Here is a 22066-nt window from a genome sequence, read left to right on the forward strand (position 1 = left end):
CTGTTTGGCGTCATTTTAAAATGTGCAAGTTAAGTTTAGGCAACACTACTTTGTTAGGTTTAGAAAAGATTGTGGTTTGGATTAAAATAAGTATGTTTATTTGACCTGTGTTTTTTAAAGGAAAGAATATAAGGTCTGAAGTAATACAAGATTTCAGAAATGGGGTGGGAATGTCTGAAGAGCAGGAGGAGGATTTTCTTCTTTTAATCTGAAGTAGACTGAGAGATTTGCCCGCAATGGGAAGGCGCGGAGACCGGCTGAGCAGAGAGGTACGGTATAGCTTTGTGGAACATGGGAGAGATTTAAAGCCTGATCGCTCAGGTTTGGGAGCCAAATCATTTCAAAATCCCATTAGATTTTCTTTTTTAAGGGAAAGACTCAGAGATCCAAGTTTAACAGCTGTTCACACAATTAGGGTTTGGAGGATTCCTGGAAGTGTGAAATGTCCCACATTTTGCTTAATTCTACACTGAAAAACATAAGGATGGAGTTGCAAAATAGTTCTACGCCATCTAGTCGGGACCCCGAATAGTCGAATATTCGATCGAAAGAGCCCGATTCGACTGCCACTTTCACAGTATCAACAATTCACAACAACTCTGTACTTTGGTTCTAACATTTTCGACTTTTAGGTTTTTTTTGTAGCGGGATATATCATTTGTTGCGTCTAAATATGAATGTGAATAACGTTAGTGACAGTGAGATACTTGCTACAGCTGCATTCCTAGTAGAGATGAAACGGCGAAAACGTTTTATTTCTGTGAGTCACTTCTTTGTCCAAACGACGCTCGCTTTCTATGGTCACTCTTCAGCTCACTCAACCACATTACAGTGCTCGCGGGCGCTCGTTGAGCCTCCGTCCAAAACTCTGCCATTTCGACTGGCTGACAGCTTGTAACATAGAAACAAAATGCATTATGGATTACTTTTTTTTTCTCCAATTAGGAAAGGAGGATCATACCATTTTGGCTACATGGGAGTGCTTAATGTCTGATTTTACATAGACTACTTGTTTGCGCCAAATAATATACAGCCTATTATGATATTAATATCAACATATTGCTGTGAATAAAAATGTGAAAAGAAAGAAGCTTTTAATAAATGTTTTTAAATCCAACAACCCCGTGACAGATTTAATTTTCACTTCCCGTGATCCGTGACCGACGGTAGCAATTGAGTGTGCCGTCCTTTATAATTTGTTCATAGCATGTATGATTGGTTTTCTTGCAAAGAATGTTACGCTTAGGGTCTCAACAAAAAACAGCATGATGTGATAATTTTCTGAATAATTACACATTTTTGTGAAGGACATCTTTTTTTTTACAGCTTGCTGAATACAAATACATTGTAATACTGATGAAATGTCCATTTTCCTCTGTCATAACATCCTAACCTTCCTGTTCTCCTCCCTCAAACTGTAGAAGTGTTCTGTCACAATCTTGAACCCCTCTTAAACGCGGACTTCATTGTTGCATAAGCTCTCCATTTCATTTCAAGTACCTCCATCTCACTCTTATCCAGGCTTAGCAGCAGAATCTCTGTCCTTCACGCTATCCTGTGAACAAAAAAATGAGGCAGGCTGTAACGTAATACAAATACAAAATACAAATAAAAATCCTTGGATTTTCTGTGGCTCTTTCTTTAGTATCTTTACTATGTGAAAATTAATTTCATTGCCAAATAAATGCAAACTTTTGGTTGGAAGTAAGATTGGATTTAGATTGAATCCCATACAAATGCACACACAATAAAATATCTGCCCAGAGAATGTTAATGGGCAGTAATTACCATAACTGAAATGATTTCCATAATCATCTGGGCTAATTAGAAACATTAAAGTAGGGCAGCTACTCGGCTGTAATGTGAGTTATTGTAGCCCGCATATATATTCCTATTTTTACTACTGACAGATGGTAAGTATAACGAGACACCGCCACAATGTCAAACTACATGTAGATATTTTGTTGGGGGTTGGAGCTGAATAAATTGGTGTTTTTTACACATGCCCTTCCACTTTTTGTATCTTTTAACTACATGATTTTTTTTTTTTATTTGAATGAAATATATTAGTCTGGATTATAGTGGCAAGTTTTGAGTGTCCCATGTTAAAGGCATTTACTCAACTTGTACTTTGGAAGAATTAATTTTGTAATTTGACATTGAAATAGTTTCATGTTTTGTCACGATGATCGTGAGGTAACCAGCAGGAATGCAGCATTCAAACTTTGACACTGCGTCCTTGGAGTTTATTGGAGAGAAAAATGTGTCTCAATGCAGACTAAAGATATAGTCAGACTGCATTTCGCAGGGGGACATTTACCCCTGTAGTGGTGTTTCTATTCAATTGCCAAGCAGATTTTAAGCGAACTTTTGAAATGTTGCAAAAATGAAATGCAAATTAAGCGCCTTTCCATCAACTGGTTTGGAGCGAGAAAAAAACTAGGCTACGCAAAACGTAGGATGTTAGTTGAAAGAAAATATCAGTAGAAAACTGTCATTCTTTTATTAGTGGTGCCTTTTTATAATCAATTCAATGTTCAATTTGTTAAGTAAAAGAATGATTTCATTTGTTTTAAATTCAATACATTTCTTGTATATTAGCGGAATACTGAAAGCAGCAGAAATGCAGAACTGAGTACACTTTAACATCTGTATTATCACGATATTAAGCAACGCAATATCGCAAATCACATATTTTCCTCATATAGCACAGCTCTAATGGGTTACACTTTACGCATGGCTGTAGTCAACAGTAAACAGAGTAGAAGAAGTAGAGGTTGCGAACCGAAAACAAAACATGACACCTTGGCCATCTAACCCATCAATGAGAGAAAAATGAAGAGAGGTCTTTAGGAATATGTATTAAATGTACGCTACTTTAAAACTTATTCAGCCAAGGCATTTCCATATCCCATTTAGTGCATCAACTCTTTTTCGTCAAAGGCATTAGCCGCCTCAAGTGAGCGTTAAAAAGTTTGATCGTAACTTTGATCTAATTTTGCCATTTTTATTTGGCTTTTCTAATGCAATACTTTAAAATGCGCATAACGGCTTGCGTTGTGGCAAAAAGCGAGCAGGACAGGAAAAAGTGTGGGCAGGGCTTTATGCATACTGTGGGATCTAGCGTGGCTAGCGAGCTGACAACAGCAGTCCAAAAAATTCTAAATTGAACAGCTTCAACAGTGTTTATGCAATGCAACCCACTCTCTCAAACTGACTGGGGATTAGAGAGCCCTAGAGTTTTGCATGTCAAATATTGAGTACATCTGGTTTTTATATTGTATGGAGATACATGTAAGTGCTGAGACTTTGAGTTTCTAAATCATGATTTACTTTGGCATGAATGTGCTGCAAGTTCTTGTTGCTAATTGTTGGATTAAGCAGATATTGATGCATTTGTGATAAACTCATAAAAGCCACCAATATTAACCTGGCTGATCGCGTATCGATGATAGATTGCTTTGATAAGAAGGTCGGTCTCATTGTGCAACAAATGTTGTTTATGCATAATATCTGTCCATTACAACCTCCCTGGAATGTCACATCCACTTCTGTTGTTCCCACATACACAAATAACCTATCATAATTGTATTACCTTTAATCAGTGTACTGGAATATTGCCAGGCACATTCATTTGTTTGTTTTCTGTGGATGAAATCAAATGAACTACAGTGAAGACTGACCTGTCCAATACCAATCAGGTCTGGAAGGACTGCAACCATTTTTCTTCTTTTATAGCTACATTGATCTAGTCTAGCTGTTCAGTGACATCACTGGTCATTTTTAAAAGGTTGCACGTTTGCTGTAGTGAACTACCGACAAGATTTCTATGAAAAGTGCATGTAAGAAGAGAATCAGCGTACCAAAGACCCCACCGAGACATTATGGGCGTTTTAACCAAGCCAGGTAAAAGAGAGCTGGCCTATAATCGGAAGAAGATGGATGGATAGAGATGCAGGGGGGAGGGAGAAGAAGGGTGAACAGGGGATCTACAGGGAATAAGGGAGGTCAAGACGAACTGCAGCCAGTGAACAATAAATGAATCTTTTGTCCTTCTCACTCTCTCCCTCTCTGTGGATCCATCCATCTCCTTTGTCACCACTGTAATATCTCCAATCCCTCCCCTGTATCGTGTCTATCTCCTCCGTACTCTCTCCCTTCCCTTCCTTCCTTTCCCATTTTTTGGATTACTTCACCACTCTGTGCTCTTTTCCCGTCTCCAGGCATGGCTGACAGAGATCCATGAGTACGCTCAGCAGGACGTGGTCGTCATGCTGCTGGGCAACAAGGTGAGACCTTGTTGACAACACTGGGAGATGGATGGACAGATGGACTCATAGAGGGTGGGAAAGGAGGGACCATAGAGGGAGATATCAGAGAATCGGAGTGTAGAGATGGATTTATGGATGTATCTGGAAGGAGGGAAAGCGATGTAGCTACTTTATATGCATTGCAGACTGGATTTTCAAATGTCCATGTTCAAATGGAGTGTTTACTGGTCATTTCAACAGATAGGCTATCCTTTGGAAGAGTGACAATAGATCAATTCATCAAAGCTTAACTAATCACTATTTGATATTTTTTGTTAACAATGTATCAAATGACTGTGTGTAATATGAACAGAGGATAATTATCACCCAACTCTACAGTTCCACTCAGTTCTATGGAGCTTAGCATCATTAAAGGTCCCATGGCATGAAAATTTCACTTTATGAGGTTTTTTAACATTGGCTAGAAATGGCGATAGGTGTAAACCGAGCCCTGGGTATCCTGCTCTGCCTTTGAGAAAATGAAAGCTCAGATGGGCCGATCTGGAATCTTCTCCTTATGAGGTCATAAGGAGCAAGGTTACCTCCCCTTTCTCTGCTTTGCCCACCCAGAGAATTTGGCCCGCCCATGAGAGAGAGACATCATGGCTTTCAAACGAGCAAAGTGGCAGTTGGTCAAGGCCACATTTAGTCAACATCTTCTACATCTTATTTACGTGACATTTATGTCCAAATTATTATGATATTATTTTTCAGGGGAGGTGGTCATGAAAATCCAAACCAAAAATTCAAATAATGTTAAAGCAGCTGGTAAAACATGAAAAATGACTAGGTATTGAAATGTATGCCATATGAGAGGAAAAGTGATGTACATGTCAAACATGGACAGCAAAAAGCTGTGAATTCCCTGATAACCATTACCCACTCTCCAAACACAGTGTGTCAGTGTGAGCTACAGTCTCTAAATTGATATTGTCCGTCCAATGGGGTCTAGGTTGACTCGACACATGACAGGATGGTGAAGCGAGAGGAGGGAGAGAAGCTGGCAAAGGTGAGCTTCACAATACACACACACACACACACACACACACACACATTCATTTTGACACATGTAACAAGTATAAACGACTTGATGTGCTCTGCCCACGCAACCACGTGGACCCTGAAACCCCCCCCCCCACCCCCTTATGTAGCTGCTGTGTCTTGATTAGTGTGTGTAATTACGTAATAATGGAGGCACATCATTTTGTTGTTGTTCAGAATAAATGAGGGGGGCTTGCTAACTTAATTTTCCAGGCCGGTTCGCTCAGATAAGCTCTGAGAGGCGTGTTAGAGTAAATGCGAACAGTAGTGGCAGGGAGAAGCTGGAATATTGATATGTGTGTACACACACACACACACACACACACACACACAGAATGAGATAACTACACCTGGGAGCATATTTTATTAATTACACACTGTTTAATTTCTTTCTCTGGGGAATTATTTTTTTTTACAAAAGGCTAAAATTATTGGTATTCATTATCAACCCTCCCATCCTTCTCCTGGTACTTTAAACTAGAGCTGGGGCGATGTGGAGAAAATCAAATATCACAATATTTTTGACCAAATCTATCGATATCGATATTGATATTGCGGCGATATTGTAGGTTTGACTATTGGTGCTTTCACAAGATATTTACAAAATGAGATTTTAAATAAATAATAAGTAAGTGGAACGCTAGAACCGTCTGGTAAGTTCAGAAAACTACATCACTGTACTGTAATGCAGCCTTTAAAACCAGGAAAAGACGACACTTGTGTCATATAGCGATATCATGTTATCCACAATTTAAGGGCGTTTTCACACATACCTTATTTGGTCCGGACTTTCAGACTTTTTAGTTTGATCCACAACAAAATTACAGGTGTGAAACCTCCGGATCAAAAGACCAAATTTTGGTCCGATAAAAAGAGGTGGTCTCGGTTCGGACCAAACTGAACTATGGTCCGGTTCGTTTATAGTGTGAAAGCATTTTTTGGATGGTTCGGACTTTCAGACCAAATACAAGAAGCTCTGGCAGGCTCTCCTTGTGTTACAAGACCGGGGAAGCTCCTTTAAGGAACAGCTCGGTGCTTAGTGAGAGAGAGTGACAGTGAATGCGCTCAGAGAAGACAGCTGTCGGCTATCAGAGGAGAGAATACATCAGCAGTGGTAGTAAATGTACACTGTAGGTTTCAGTTTGTCTCTGAATAAATGCTCCAGAAAGAAAGTTCCCGTGTCTTGCTTCTCAACATCACAACAAAACAAAAAGAGCCGCTGCAGCAGGGGAGAGCAGCAGGTGGTTCAATCCCTACCCCTGCAGTCCCATGTTGAAGTGTCCTTGGGCAAGACACTGAACCCTGAGTTGCCCCCGATGCTGCGCATCCGAGTGTAAATGTGTGTGAATGTTTATCTGATGAGCAGGTGGCACCTTGTACGGCAGCCTCGGCCGCAGTGTATGAATGTGTGTGAATGGTGAATGGTACCTGTACTATGTAAAAGCGCTTTGAGTAGTCGTTAAGACTAGAAAAGCACTATTCAATTCAATTTTATTTATAGTATCAAATCATAACACGAGTTATCTCGAGACACTTTACAGATAGAGTAGGTCTAGACCACACTCTATAATAACTATATAAAAACAGTCCATTTACATTTACTTTGTAAACCTATAATGTGCACAAAAAAGATATGTAACACAATAAAGGAAAGGGAAAAAGCCAAAAAGCACAATATGAGCGCTTTAAAAGAAAACAGAAAGAAAAAACAATATCACAGTTTTAACACTATGGGAATAAAGATCTATGTAAATTTTAATTAGTGTTGAATTGAATGAATGTATTGTTTAAACTCATTGCTAAATGCAATAAAGCATGTTTCCTTCCAGTGAATTTACACTTATGAATATGAAATTTGGCCATTATAATAATTTGTGTATATATAATAATATATATATATATATATATATATATATATATATATATATATATATATATATATATATATATATATATTTTTTTTTTTTTTTTTTTTTTGTTTTGTTTTGTTTTGTTTAGTTCCTGTTTTACTTTGTAGGGTCACTTCCCATGTGTCATGTCTTGTTTGACTTCCTGTCTTGTGTTTTCCCACCCTTCTGATTGCCTGCCCCGGCCTAATGTGTTTCACCTGTTGATCAGCCCTCGTGTCACCTGTTTCTCGTTACCTTGTGTATTTAGTCGGTGTGCTGTCAGTTCGCGGTCCTACTTTATGTTAAGACGTTCTGCCTGTGCCTAGTTCTCTGTTTCCAAGTGATCCTAGTTTTACCCCCGTTTCTTGTTTTTTTTTGGATTACTGCCGGCTTACTTGGACTGTAAGTTTATGTGTTATTATGAAATCATTGCAACTCTCCCTCTTACCTCCTCCTCATTTCTTCTGCGATTTGGGTCCTAACCTGCTAATTCTGAAAACGTGACAAAACCGTAATTAATCTTGAATCTAATTGTTCCTGTCAGCGTCAGACATACAAGAGTGTCAAGTCCATATCGCACACACACACACACACACACACACCCACACACACACACACACACACACACACTTTAATGATAGATGTTTCTCCGTTTCTCTGTGCAGGAGTTTGGAGTGCCCTTCATGGAGACGAGTGCTAAATCTGGACTGAATGTGGAGCTGGCCTTCACTGCAGTGGCCAAGTGAGACACACACACACACACACACACACACACACATACATACAACACAACAGTGTGAAGGAGCGCACAAACTCTCAAAACTTTTAAAGAATATGTAAATTTTGAGAGAAGCCGTTACACAATCTTCCTCTTACAAATCTTAGCATAAACACACCCCTCCTCAGTTCAACACACTGAGGTTATGACGCAATAGTCTTACTTGATTATGGTGGCTAATGTAAACCAGTGCAGTGCATTTACATGTAGTTTAAAAACCTGATTTATATTCGGGTTAATGAAATACCCCTGTTTCTCAAATGCCATGTAAACACCTTACCCTGGCTAAAATCTGAGTTCTCATACCCCGGTTAACAGAGCTAGATAAGTCCTTTGGTAACCGAGGTATGCGTGCATGTTTACATCTTAACCGGGGTAAGCTGGGGTTACGCGTCTGCGTATGCTCTGTAGGTTATAACTTCCCCTCCCCACTCGGCTGCAGAGGTTTATGACTCGGAAATACAAGAGAGCAGTTGGAAGCAACAAGCTTTAAACCTTTAAACCCACTGAGGACTTCGTCATGGCAAGTACTATCAAGAAGACCCATGTCTAGACGGACGAAGAGACACATTTTGACAAAGGTCAACCTGAAGATTAAAGTCTTATTCTGACCAGTTGTACGTTGGCAGAGCACCACCTACTGTACCGGAGGTAGAGTCGCTCCCGTAATGTTTCCCATTCTTCCCTTTATGTACACGGGGAGAACTGGCATCATCCGGTTATTCACTTGAGGCCATACCCTGGTTACTGCTGTGCATGTAAACACACTGAATAACAGTGGTGGAAGAAGAATTTAGATCCTTTACTTGAAGCTTTAGTGCGTGACATTTTGATATTAATGAACGTCCGTTACATTCACGCCATTGCCAAATGAGTTGCTACAAAGTTAATTAAGACTATCCGCTCCACACAACTCTCTCTGTATCTCTAATGTTCAGAAGATTGTGGCGTCCGGCAACTTTCCCGCGCAGGAGCTTGAGTGAAGATAACGACCTATTCTGAAGAGTCCATGTTTTTTTAATCCTCTGTGTCCTCCTTGGCTACTAGCAACTTTGTGGAGGAGGGGTGGGGATGCGGTGCGCGGTCACAGAAGGCTCGTATCGTGTGGACGCGCCAACAGTTTTGTTGTCAATACTTAGAATTCCTCATGGGGAAGACAGAAACTATGCACTATAGCTTAAAGTAAAAGTACCAATACCACACTGTTAAAATACTCTGTTAGAAGTAAGAGTCTTGCATTTAAAAATGTTAAGTAAAAGTATGTAAGTATCATCAGGAAAGTGTACTTAAAGTATTAAAAGTAAAAGTACTCAATGCAGAAAAATTCTCACATTTTAGAAACTGGAAACGATCCAAACAGTTCGGTCAATCAACTAAGTGTTGAATCGGCTTATCTTTTATAGCTGTACTTATTGGGTAGTTTATTTTAGAATAAAACATCATATTTTAAATCTTAATTTGTAAAGTAGCTAAAGCTGTTAGATTAATCTAGTGGATTAAAAGTACAATATTTCTCTCTGAAATGTAGAAGTAGAAAGTGTCAGGAAAAGACTCAAGTAAAGTATAATTACCTCACATTTGTACTTAAGTACATTACTTAAGTATATGTACATAGTTACATTCCACGACTGCTAAATAATGGCAAACTTTAGATGGATATTGCTGTGTAGCTAACGTTCATGAGTTGATTTTCTCTACTTCTGCTACTTTTTTAGCATGCCACAGATAACCATTTCACGGGCTTTATCACAAAAGTAAAACCTCAAGTAATCACGCCATACCTCAGCAGACAGGAGTCAACCCGAGGCACGTTTAAAAGCTAAGAGCAAGATAGCCAATGCTCTTATCTTTTAAAATGAGTCTGGTAATAATAGGGGAGAGGAGGGTTATTAGGATTTATTTTTTGACGTGACATACATTGGCAATTGTTCCCTACGGCCATGGTATGATAATGGAAAAAATGTCAAACTTAAGCATTCAAATAGACAGGCACACCACTACAAATTGAGCTGTTAACAGGGACAGCGGATGTAAAGTAGCCTCCAGGCTAATTCTGGCACATTTTTACTTTTGTTTTATTAGTGTGCATTGTCCCTGACAAATAAAAATGAATAATAGGAGATCAGTATCTTAACCAAATGTTGATCTTTGACAGCAGCACATCTTATAGTATTGTTGTGCATGTCTTATATTTGTTAATAATGAGGATGCTATTTTCTAAATGTGTAGTGACGGGACAGTTTGTGTGGAGTTGTTTACCATTCATAGCCTCGTTATTGTAACAGGATGCCATTTGGGGTGTTGCCAAGAATAGCTTGACAGTGTGGCACACAACGGTTGAATATACAAAATATGAGACCAGCTCTTTTCTTGTTGCTGTCCTCTATCTGTATAACACCTTTTCAGTTTTCACATCTTTCTCCATTTTTATCTGCTCTCTCCAAACTTCTCCAGCACCTCATCTGTCACTTTTCTAATTTCTAATTCTCTAATTACACTTTTCCTTTACTTCTGTGATAGGGAATCCCTGAAAACCCTGGGCAATATGCATATTTTGTGCCTTAATTGTTCTATGTACCTTTTTATATTTTTCTTCTTCACTTGTAAAAATATATATATATATATATATATATATATATATATATATATATATAATTTTTTTTTTACAGTGAAAGATAATGCAGGTTTCTCTTATTATTCAAAGTCACATTCTGTCAGCTCTTATGAGCTAATTAAGACTTCAGTGTGAAGTTTTAGAGTTCTTCTGGCTGTAGCTTCACATTTATTTGACAGTTGTGAGAGTGGTATATGGGTTATCTTCTCATCTTACTTTAGACAAAAAAAGCCAATAATTGTACTTTATAAAATGTCAGACTTTTACTTTTAAGGTGGAAAAAAATAGATCTGTCTGGCTATAACATACAGTGGGGAGAACAAGTCTTTGATACACTGCCAATTTTGCAGGTTTTCCCACTTACAAAGCCTGTAGAAGTCTGTAATTTTTATCATAGGGACTCTGCAACGGTGAGTGACCAAATCTAAAACAAAAATCCAGAAAGTCACATTGTATGATTTTTAAGTAATTAATTTGCATTTTATTGCATGAGATAAGTATTTGATACGTCAGAAAATCATTTGTTTAATTTTGGTACAGAAACCTTTGTTTGCAATTACAGAGATCATAAGTTTCCTGTAGTTCTTGACCAGGTTTACACACACTGCAGCAGGGATTTTGGCCCACTCCTCCATACAGACCTTCTCCAGATCCTTCAGGTTTCGGGGCTGTCGCTGGACAATACGGACTTTCAGCTCCCTCCAAAGAGTTTCTATTTGGTTCACGTCTGGAGACTGACTAGGCCACTCCAAGACCTTGAGATGCTTCTTACGAAGCCATTCCTTAGTTGCCCTGGCTGTGTGTTTCGGGTCGTCATGTTGGAAGACCCTGCCACGACCCATCTTCAATGCTCTTACTGAGGGAAGGAGGTTGTTGGCCAAGATCTCGCGATACATGGCCCCATCCAGAAAAGCATCCCCAAAGAATGATGTTTCCACCTCCATGCTTCACGGTTGGGATGGTGATCTTGGGGTTGTACTCATCCTTCTTCCTCCAAACACGGCGAGTGGAGTTTAGACCAAAAAGCTCTATTTTTGGCTCATCAGACCACATGACCTTTTCCCTTTCCTCCTCTGGATCATCCAGATGGTCATTGGCAAACTTCAGACGGTCCTGGACATGCGCTGGCTTGAGCAGGGGGACCTTGCGTGCGCTGCAGGATTTTAATCCATGATGGTGTAGTGTGTTACTAATGGTTTTCTTTGAGACTGTGGTCCCAGCTCTCTTCAGGTCATTGACCAGGTCCTGCCGTGTAGTTCTGGGCTGATCCCTCACCTTCCTCATGATCATTGATGCCCCACAAGGTGAGATCCTGCGTGGAGCCCCAGACCGAGGGAGATTGACCGTCATCTTGAACTTCTTCCATTTTCTAATTATTGCGCCAACAGTTGTTGCTTTCTCACCAAGCTGCTTGTCTATTGTCCTGTAGCTCATCCCAGCCTTGTGCAGGTCTACAATTTTATCCCTGATGTCCTTACACAGCTCTCTGGTCTTGGCCATTGTGGAGTGGTCGGAGTCTGTTTGAGTGTGTGGACAGGTGTTTTTTATACAGGTAACGAGTTCAAACAGGTGCAGTTAATACAGGTAATGAGTGGAGAACAGGAGGGCTTCTTAAAGAAAAACTAACAGGTCTGTGAGAGCCAGAATTCTTACTGGTTGGTAGGGGATCAAATACTTATGTCATGCAATAAAATGCAAATTAATTCTTTAAAAATCATACAATGTGATTTTCTGATTTTTGTTTTAGATTCCATCTCTCACAGTTGAAGTGTACCTATGATAAAAATTAGACCTCTACGTGCTTTGTAAGTAGGAAAACCTGCAAAATCAGCAGTGTATCAATTACTTGTTCTCCCCACTGTATATTCAATTCAATTTTATTTATAGTATCAAATCATAACAAGAGTTATCTCGAGACACTTTACAGATAGAGTAGGTCTAGACCACACTCTATAATTTACAAAGCCCCAACAATTCCAACAATTCTAGTAATTCCCTCAAGAGCAAGCAGTGCGACAGTGGCGAGGAAAAACTCCCTCTTGGGAAGAAACCTCGGACAGACCCAGGCTCTTGGTAGGCGGTGTCTGACGGGCCGGTTGGGGGTGTGATGAACAGTGGCGATAATAGTCACATTAATAATGGAACAGTGACTGTATACTCTGGTAGGATATCTTTTGATGTTTACATTTAGTAAATATTCAAACCCATGTTTGTTTTTACGGCTGCACCAATTCATTTAATAGAAATACTTAGAGAGGGTACACATTTCACCAAAATTCAACATTTTGTACCTTTTGTCAACTTTAGGATCTTGGGCCCAAAGTCCAGTCATGTAGGACAACACTCTCATACAAATTCACAAAGAATGGATTGCACCAACCCATAAATTGGGCATCACTTGCCACCGCTATGCCCCGTCTCAAAATCTGATTCACTAAATATATTGCGCTAATGTTAATACAGCGCAAACGCGTCCGTAACGTTTTGCATTGGGGTACAAATTGCCCTTTTTTAGCATCTTATTGCAAATATCCATGTGGCAAAGAATAAATGTTGGCCGTTATGCCAAGAACACAGTAGGCGGAACAGTGGCAGAGAGACCCCCCCCACCATAAATATGCTGAATTACCACCAACTTTCTGAAGATGCTTATTATTTCACTGTAACTGCGTGTGGCTATTAGCGCTGATCTTTTTAAACTGGACGAGGTTTATTTGCATAGAAAGATGCCATTTGCGCCAAATGTATGCATATTACCTTATGTAAATACCGGTACATGAAAATGGCACAGGAGCACTGAACTGCCATTTTTCTTGCAGTGCAGTTAGCGGTACATTTCACCCTGAGCAGGGGCTTTTAGAATTACACACTTTATCTTTTTCTTATTTGTGCAGTTTTAGCATGCAATCCTTTTGTACATTGGCCTGTCAGAGTAGAGCCGTTTTTCCATATTTGGATCTTTACCCATCTGTCACGTAAACAAGAACGGTTCAAAGGCATGTGGTGGAACCAAATTATAAAGATCATGAAACTGACAAACAAACAATGGGGGAGCAATTAACACTAATTGAGGGACCTGTTTGAAGCTGATGGCAAAGACAGCAAAACAATTAACACCTGTTTAATGACAAATTCACAGTTTGGGGTTTCCTCTTGATGAACTCTTGGAATGCATCAACTATGTACACCAAACATAGTTTTGAAATGGCTTGAAACGACTTGCAGCTGCACTACCACACACTGATACAGCGACTGTCTCAATCAAGTATCAGAGAGCTTTCAGTTTGTGGAATGGAAATCTGTTGTAGCTGGAAATTTCCAACCCAGTCTCACAGAAATATGTGAAATGACCACGATCTCTTAACACCACATTCCATGGTGGTGGCATGTTCTGTACTGTACGTGCCTTTGGCGTTTGTTACTGACGTAAAAAGTCTCCTGTAGCGCATAGCCCTCTGGCGTCATATTTAGACACCCTTTGTCGGGACTGTTGGCATCACTTTTTGAGGCCCTGGGTCGTGAGGTACATTTAACTGACATGCGGCACAAGAACGGGAGAGTTATGGTTTAGGAAAAGCTGGTGGGTGGGGTTACAAAATGTACGTTTTAGTGACACACGGGACAAGAATGAGACATGAACCCCGGCCTCTTGGGTGAAAGTCCTGTGTTTGACCCTTCCATTTCCCCAACCAACCTGCTTATGCAGATTTTCAGTCTTTCATACTACTCGCCACCGTTGTCGCTCCTAATAGTACATCATCTTACAGCGCCGCAGTCGAGCTGCTGCTCTGCCCGGTGCGTTCCATACAGCCGCTGACCAAGCGTCCGTATTTTAGGAGTTGGGAATGAGAACAGGTTGGTACGTGTGCCACAGATATAATTTAGGTTTAGGCAACATAACCACAAGGTTAGGGTTAAAGGTTCCCTGCCATACAAAACCGTTTTTACTTGCATTTTTTGAAATATGTTAGGCCCATATGTTATGCGTTATGTTGTGAATGTGAAAATGAACTGCTACCTCCTTTGTCAGCTCTAGCCACTGAAAAGAAATAAGCAGAGAAATCAGGCCAGATACAAAAGCTGGTCAGTCTGACATCATGTTGCCTGAGCTCATTACTATTTATTAGCTTGACCAGTTGGGCTGCGTAAAGGATTCTGACAGGCAGGCTCTCATTGGCTAGCTGTTAGCCAATCATTCAAACAGCTTAGCTTGTTGAATATTAATGAGAACTGGCACAAATCGAGCTGATCCTTCCTGTATGCTTTCTATACCATGCTAGAATGGCTTGAGACAAGGTAAGCAAGGCATTTATTCCACATAAAATGTTACAGAGTCCATGGTAGAACTTCAGACATTACCACAAAGTCATGAAATACATGTGGCAGGGCACCTTTTAAAATAAGCAAGCATGTTTTACGTAACTTAAGTCACGTACGTAAGTTGTTGTCTTCTGGTTGAAAGTCCCGTGTTTGATTGGCTTCTCCATCCACCCGGTCTCCTGGGTGAAAGTCCTATTTGACGCTCTTGGGACGTCTTCAATACAGACGCTAAAGGGTGATTATTATTTTATTTTTATTTATTTTTTTGCATCAGTGTCCGGCGCCGACAGCCACTGACCAAGCGTCTGTATTTAACAAGTTGGAAATATGCTTTCTCTCTCTCTCTCTACTGGGCTGTGTTGAACCAGGGGATTTGAGTGTCCACCACGACAAAGGATCCTAACTGATTTTCCATTGGCGGACTTTCTATGGTGCTGGCACGTTATTTGCCGCCACCCATATAATGAGGTGTTATGAGGTCTTTGGCATTTCACGTATTTCTGTGAGATCAGGCTGGGAAATTCACATTCATTTAGCTAAAAAAAAAAAATGGAAGGCTTTGGAAAATATGCAATTGTGCTGAAGTGACATGTCCTCTTCTTTTCCGAACGGACAGAGCATGTTAATAAACATCATTATAGGTACTTTACTTGAGTCTTTTCTTTTCCTGACACTTTCTACTTCTACTCCGCTACATTTCAGAGAGAAATATTGTACTTTTTCCTCCATTACATTACATACATCTTTAGTTACTAGTGACTTTACAAATTAAGATTTTTGCACACAAAACACATTGAGTTTATAAAATATGTTTTATTATAAATTAAACTACCCAACAGTATACAGGCCTACAAGTCCAGCTGAAATGAATTAAATACTTAGTTGATCTGTTTTGATCGTTTCCGGTTTCTAAAATGTGAGGATTTTTCTGCATTGAGTACTTTTACTAAAAGTAAGTACATTTTCCTGATGATACTTAAATACCTAAGTAGCATTTATAATCCAGGACTTTTACTTGTAACTGTGGTATTAGTACTGTTTATGTAAGTAAAGGATCTGTGAACTTCTTGCATCACTGTCTAAAACATGCCACGGTGCATTCGTTAAGAAGTATTTGACTGCCACGACATGCTGTTGTGATATTCTATAATGCACAAAACCCAGTGCAGTTTGAATTCTGCCTGTCTCCACCTATTGCTAGGGTTAGCACAGCCTCATGTGTATTTTTTCTCTCTCTCACTCTCAGAGAACTGAAGCACAGGACCATGAAGGAGCCCGATGAGCCTAAGTTTCAGCTGCAGCAGTACGTCGACAAAGAAATGAGGACTGTCGGCTGCTGCCGCACGTAGACCACATCCTGTATGCGTGTGAGAGAGAGAGAACAGGTACATTGTATTAGAGTAGTAATTAACCGGGTGTGTCTGGGAATTATGACGTTTGTCATTGTTTGTATCAACAAATTTACGCGTTGGGTGTGAGAACAAGTTGGTTTCAAAGGTATGGCCAATTTGCTTTCTCTCTCTCTCTACCAACACACCTATCCTCTGCAACTGTGAATGTAATATATATAACTCCTATCTACATGCTTGCACACACAAACGCATGTACACACACACACACACACACACACATACCTTTGTAACTTTACTTCACAGCCTTTACTTTTTTCCCCATCAGCGTGATGTACATATTTTAAATGTCATTTTAATTTTGTGCCCTGGAGCTTTGTAGTTTGAAAATACCTGTCTTGTTGAAACAAGAAGAAAATAGACCCAAATATGTTGAATGTTAAATCGAACTGGTTAAAGTAATAGAAGTGATTAGATCTTATCAACACGTTTGTACAGAAACTATTGCACCTAATGTAAGCTGCCAAATGGCACTGTGTGCTGTTTATGTACAGGATATCATATGATAACTGTTTTTTAATACTTGTGATCGTGACTATCATTATACTGATCTGTGAAATTTTTATTTGAGCGCTTTACCTTTTTATACACAGATTGTTTGTTTAGTTTAGGTTTAAAGCTGTTATGCGAAACATTTTAAACCTACCATAGTAATGAGTAGACCTTATTAAATGTAAAAATAACAAGATCATCAGCGAAGAGACTGACTCTACTCTGCGTTTGTATGGCATGAAACCAGAGGGTTCTGTTCTATGATAGAAGGCACTTCTAGCAGTCTATCTTTTTTGAGAAAGGGAAAGTCCCTTAAATGTCCCGTCCCGGGTGGTCCATTAAGGGGGCTGGGCTGCCGTCCCTCCTGCAATTCCAGTTGTCAAATACAAATGTAAATGAAAAATAGTTGTTATTGTTGTGTTGTGTATTGATTTCAATTGTTACTTTCATAACTCATTCATTATTACAGAAATGTGTGACTACGTGTAATGAAAACACGCTGCCTACAGTCTTTGTATGCTATAGGGTGGGGGGGAATTGTGCAGCCAAAAAATGTTGCCAATGGATTTTGGATATTTTGGTCTGTTTGTTCATAGTGCTCACATTTCACTGTATTTTTTTTTTTCATTCTTGTTATTCTTTTCTGGCTAATGACATTTTTAAATGAACGTGGCAACATTGCAGCAGCTAGAAGGCTACTTGACCACGCTGGTCAACCAGTTAGTAGCAACGTAGTCTCGCACTGCCAGACCTTCCTCCACAGCCCTCCAGAGGAGGGTCTGGCAAGTCCACACAGCATTCCAGGATGGGAGAAAAATGTGCTCTGGTTTATTGGCATTTCTTTAAACCAATCACAATCTTCTTGGGCGGTGCTAAGCGCCGCACAGAGCAACGGTACTGCTGCAAAATAGCCTCGGAAAGGAACTTGTTTTGGTGGAACTTATGTCCGTTCAAAAGTTGTTTTAGTCGTGCAACAGAAAACTCTGATTGGACAGATCGTCTAGGTAGCTGTCTGGATTTACCCTGCAGAGATCTGAGGAGCAGTTAACCATAGTCCTCAGAAATCGACCGGAGTTTAAAATTCCAACACAAAGAAAGCAGAAGGAAACGGACATCTGGCCGAAAAGAAGGAATTTCTGGCAGCACCGGAGCAATCCCGGAAGTGAAAGGTCGTGGATATAGACTAGTAGCAACGTAGTCTCCCATTGCCAGACCAATCTCCACAGGTTGGAATAAGAGCTGGCGGAGTCTGTGCACAGCACCGGAGCTAAAACATCGACACATCACTGACCGTGACATCCAAAACACAAGATTCACTCTGAGTGGCTTCTCTGACATGAGAATTTCTTTGCAACACAAGTTGGAAAAGAAATCTCGATCCAAGGTCCATTTAGAGTAGCCTTTTCTGGCGCTTTCTACCACATCTCACTCTCTTCTTCAGCACATGGAGTCGATCTTCTGATGAATACCAGATAAACCCTGTCAGCTTTAACAGAACTTTCAACAATACGGATTTATTCAATATTCCAAAAATCTCCTCCATGGTCCAATGAAGACGGTGAGATGTGGTTGTAACCTCCAGATAAAGCTAGTATGTGAGTTATTGATCTTGTGTTTTTTTGGATAAGAGGATATATTAATCTCCACTTTTTGTAAGTACACTGTACATTTTTAACTATACATACTATTGTATGAATGTCTAAAACTGCTACACCGACTTTTTTTTTTATTATTTAATTCTTAATTTAAATGCTTAAAAATGTCCAAACAATATATAAAATAAACATGAACTTAGCATAAAGTGCCAGTGTTTGACTGAACCCATTCCTCACTTGTTTTGTAGTACATGTTGTTGCGTAGAAATGTAGCCATTGTTATTGGATCTTTAGCTGAACTATGGCATTTCACCGGAATTTGTATCTTTTTTTTTTTTTGTTTGTTGATGTTTTATCAAATGTGGTTTAATAATGCTGTCTGCTTATGTTTAAAATATGAATTGTATCATAAGATACTATAAATACAGATTGAATTTGCTTTATTATATGCGTTATATGGGTACACTAAATATTGATATACATATTTTGCAATAGATTTTCAGTATAAATCAGAAGTCATTCATTTCTTGTTAACTTGTAACCTGTATACTGTTCTGTTGTATCAATCTCCAGTGTTAACAATAAAGAATCAGTCAACAGAGAATGAGTTGTTGTTACCTGTGGGTGAGCCGTGGTGAAGCTCACACATGGATCTACACCGCCACCATCTGGCTGTCGTGATATTACAATATTGACATGGCTGTTTTTTTTTATTATAATCTTTAATTTAACCAGGAGAAAACCCATTGAGATTAAAAATCTCTTTTTCAAGGGTGACCTGGCCAAGACTGACAGCAGCACAAGAAACCCAAAAGGACAAAGATAAATAGAACTAAAGCAAAACAATATACGTTACATCAATTTAAAATGGCCCTTTTTGTAACTAGGAAAAATATGATCGAAAACACGGACATCTTAAAGAGTCTGCCTCCATTTCTGTCATTTTGGATTTAAAAGCATTTACAGAGAATTAATTTAGTCTCAGTCATTTAGTCTTTTGTGTGGACCCCAGGAAGAATAGTTGTTGCTACAGTAACAACTAATGGGGATCCTAAATAAATAAATAAACTAACTAATAAACAACCATCATGATAGGGGAAACACTGAATTATGTAACTAGAAAGACACCAACAATTCTGAGAAAACTAACTTTAATGCTGAGCCACAGCGCCATAACTACAAATGGGAGTCGGTATTACAAATGAAATTTGACATTTATTTATGGAAAATCAGCTTTCCAAAATGCAGTTTCAACCTTTGAAAATTAGAGATATATGCGATTTGCACTAATGGCTGACGAGGACTATTTTCTAAAAAATGGCTCAGATTTTTTTTCTGAATGATCCAGGGGTCTAGATTCTGGGTTTAGTTTCCACGATGCTGTGATATTCCTAGAGCAGAACTCCTTAGCCCACAATAGACTAACACAGACAATTATTTTTTTTTTAATTATCTTTTAGGGGTGCCAGGATCAAGTTTAGAAAGGGTTAAAATCGCCCCTGTGTAGCACCATCTCTTTACAGTGCCTTGGAATACCAAAAGAGGTAAATGTAATGGAACTTGTTGTGGTGCTCTTATAAAAACACACTCTCACTTGACTAATGGCCACTGGTGGAATGTAACTAAGTACATTTACTCAAGTACTGTACTTAAATATACATTTGAGGTACTTGTACTTTACTTGAGTCTTTTCTTTCTGTGCCACTTTCTACTTCTACGCCGCTACATTATGTGTTATAAATTAAACTGCTCAACTATATACAGACCTACAAGTCCAGCTGAAATGATTAAACCATTAAATACCCAACTGTTTGGATCCTTTCTGGTTTCTAAAATGTGAGGATTTTTTACTTTTACTTTAAACTTTTTAAACTTGTACATTTTCCTGATGATACATACTTTTACTTAAGTAATGTTATCAATGCAGGACTTCTACTTGCAACAGAGTATTTTTTTTACAGTGTGGTATTAGTAAAAGATCTGAATACTTCTTCCACCACTGCAAATGACCCACTTTGCTTTCCTTTTTGTCCAGTCAACCAAAGGTCATTTAACTGTATATGGCACTTTTCAAACAAATGGAATGCACTTCCAAGTGCTATACAAGCGACTGACAAAACAGCATGTTAAACCTGAAAAAATGTTAATAACATACAGTAGAATAGAATCAAATAAATGATAATGTTCAACAGTGAAATATTGAACAGAAAAAGAGTCAAATAAATGATAAAAATGGTAATGGTATACAATAATAAAAACACAAAATTATAAAAACACTACAGTACGTAAAAAAGCCAGAGAGTTAAATAAAAACACACAAATTACACTAACGCTATATTCCAGACTAAAAAGATGGGTTGTTAGTTTACATTTTAAAAATATCAATATTCTCAGATCCTCTGGCAGTCCACTTCTGGTGCTTATGAACTAATAAAAATAATTGTTAAATCACAAGAGAGAAAGAAAACTGAAAGTTAACCATGACTTTTTGGTCTAACCACTCCTGCACAGAAGTTTGAATGAATTGGATTGGATCTGATTTATTTTATTCCGGTTGACCAGAAAGCACAGTGTAGCCTAGTAAAAGGCCTACCAGCTAGTTACAAAAAGCCTGCATTAGTCTCTGTGTTGCTCAGAGGCGTTATTATGGAACCCACGCAACTTCAAGCCAAGACCCGCCCTTCAATAAGCATTCACACACTACTATTGGCCAGGCGTCCATGCTTACGCAAGGTAATGGAACCCGATTTGTTCAGGTCCTATCCCCTGACCAGTCGGCTATCCTAACCTTAACTTCAAGAGGTCAATGCCTAATCCCAACCAATCGGGCCGCTTGGTAGGGCGGGACTTACCTGAGAAGTTGCGTGGGATCCATAATAGCCAGTCCCTCAAGAAAAATGTGATTACGCGATCGCATAATTCAATGCATAATCAGCCAAAGTCCGCATATTTATGCGGGGGCCGCATTTTTTCAAATACACCGCACTTTCGCTGCATAAATTGCAGATTTCCACGCAAAATATGCGGGGCTTGCATGATTTCATAATCCCCGCATTTTCGTTGCAAAAAAGTCACATATATCTTAGCCGAAAGTTGAAAAATGTTGCGTTTACTTCACACAAGAGCAGCCATTTTCCCCTGTTGCCATGGGAACGACGTGAACATCATCCAAAAGCAGGGTATTTCACTTTTTTTTCTCTTTTTCATCAAACTGCAGTTTTTTCAAGTTCCCGCAATTCCATTGCATAAAATTGAATTAATATCCCGCATATTCCATTGCATTTTTTAAGAATACGTGCCGCATAATCAAGGATTTTGACCTGCAACAATCACAAAAAAACTGAGCCTTGAAATTACAATTCAAATCCAAAATCACTCATAAGTTTTCTTGCGTCTAGGCTTGGGTTGATCCCACATCCCAGTGAATGTAGTTTGGAGGCCTGTTTCCCGTACTCCCTCATGGCCCTGAATAGTTTGAACATGGAACTCTTGGAGAGCTCCATTTACATCATTTACATTTACATTGCTAACCTTTTGGTTTTTAAGCGGAGTTTTAAGCCACAAAGCGATCTCTGTGCACAAGAGTGTTTTCAGCTCCAGCAGAAGAACTAATGTCCG

At 39.2% G+C, this 22066-nt stretch overlaps 1 protein-coding gene across 3 annotated transcripts in view; it reads left to right on the forward strand.

Annotated features, from left to right (window-relative positions):
- rab26 (RAB26, member RAS oncogene family) overlaps positions 1-22066 on the forward strand; it is a 122989-nt gene that overhangs the window by 99189 nt on the left and 1734 nt on the right. For 2 of the 3 annotated variants that reach the window (XR_003691362.1, XR_003691363.1), the window contains exons 6-9: positions 4224-4289; positions 5263-5319; positions 7906-7982; positions 16199-16337. Coding sequence is in view for 1 of the 3 variants with exons in the window: in XM_028568437.1 (XP_028424238.1) it covers positions 4224-4289; positions 5263-5319; positions 7906-7982; positions 16199-16301 (303 nt within the window). In the remaining 2 variants the exon portion in view is untranslated. Of the gene's footprint in view, positions 1-4223; positions 4290-5262; positions 5320-7905; positions 7983-16198; positions 17660-22066 lie in introns of those variants that run through there. The other variant, XM_028568437.1, reaches the window with a different exon arrangement.

The sequence above is a fragment of the Perca flavescens genome, chromosome 21 (assembly GCF_004354835.1).
Source record: "Perca flavescens isolate YP-PL-M2 chromosome 21, PFLA_1.0, whole genome shotgun sequence".
Classification (NCBI taxonomy): Eukaryota; Metazoa; Chordata; class Actinopteri; order Perciformes; family Percidae; genus Perca; species Perca flavescens.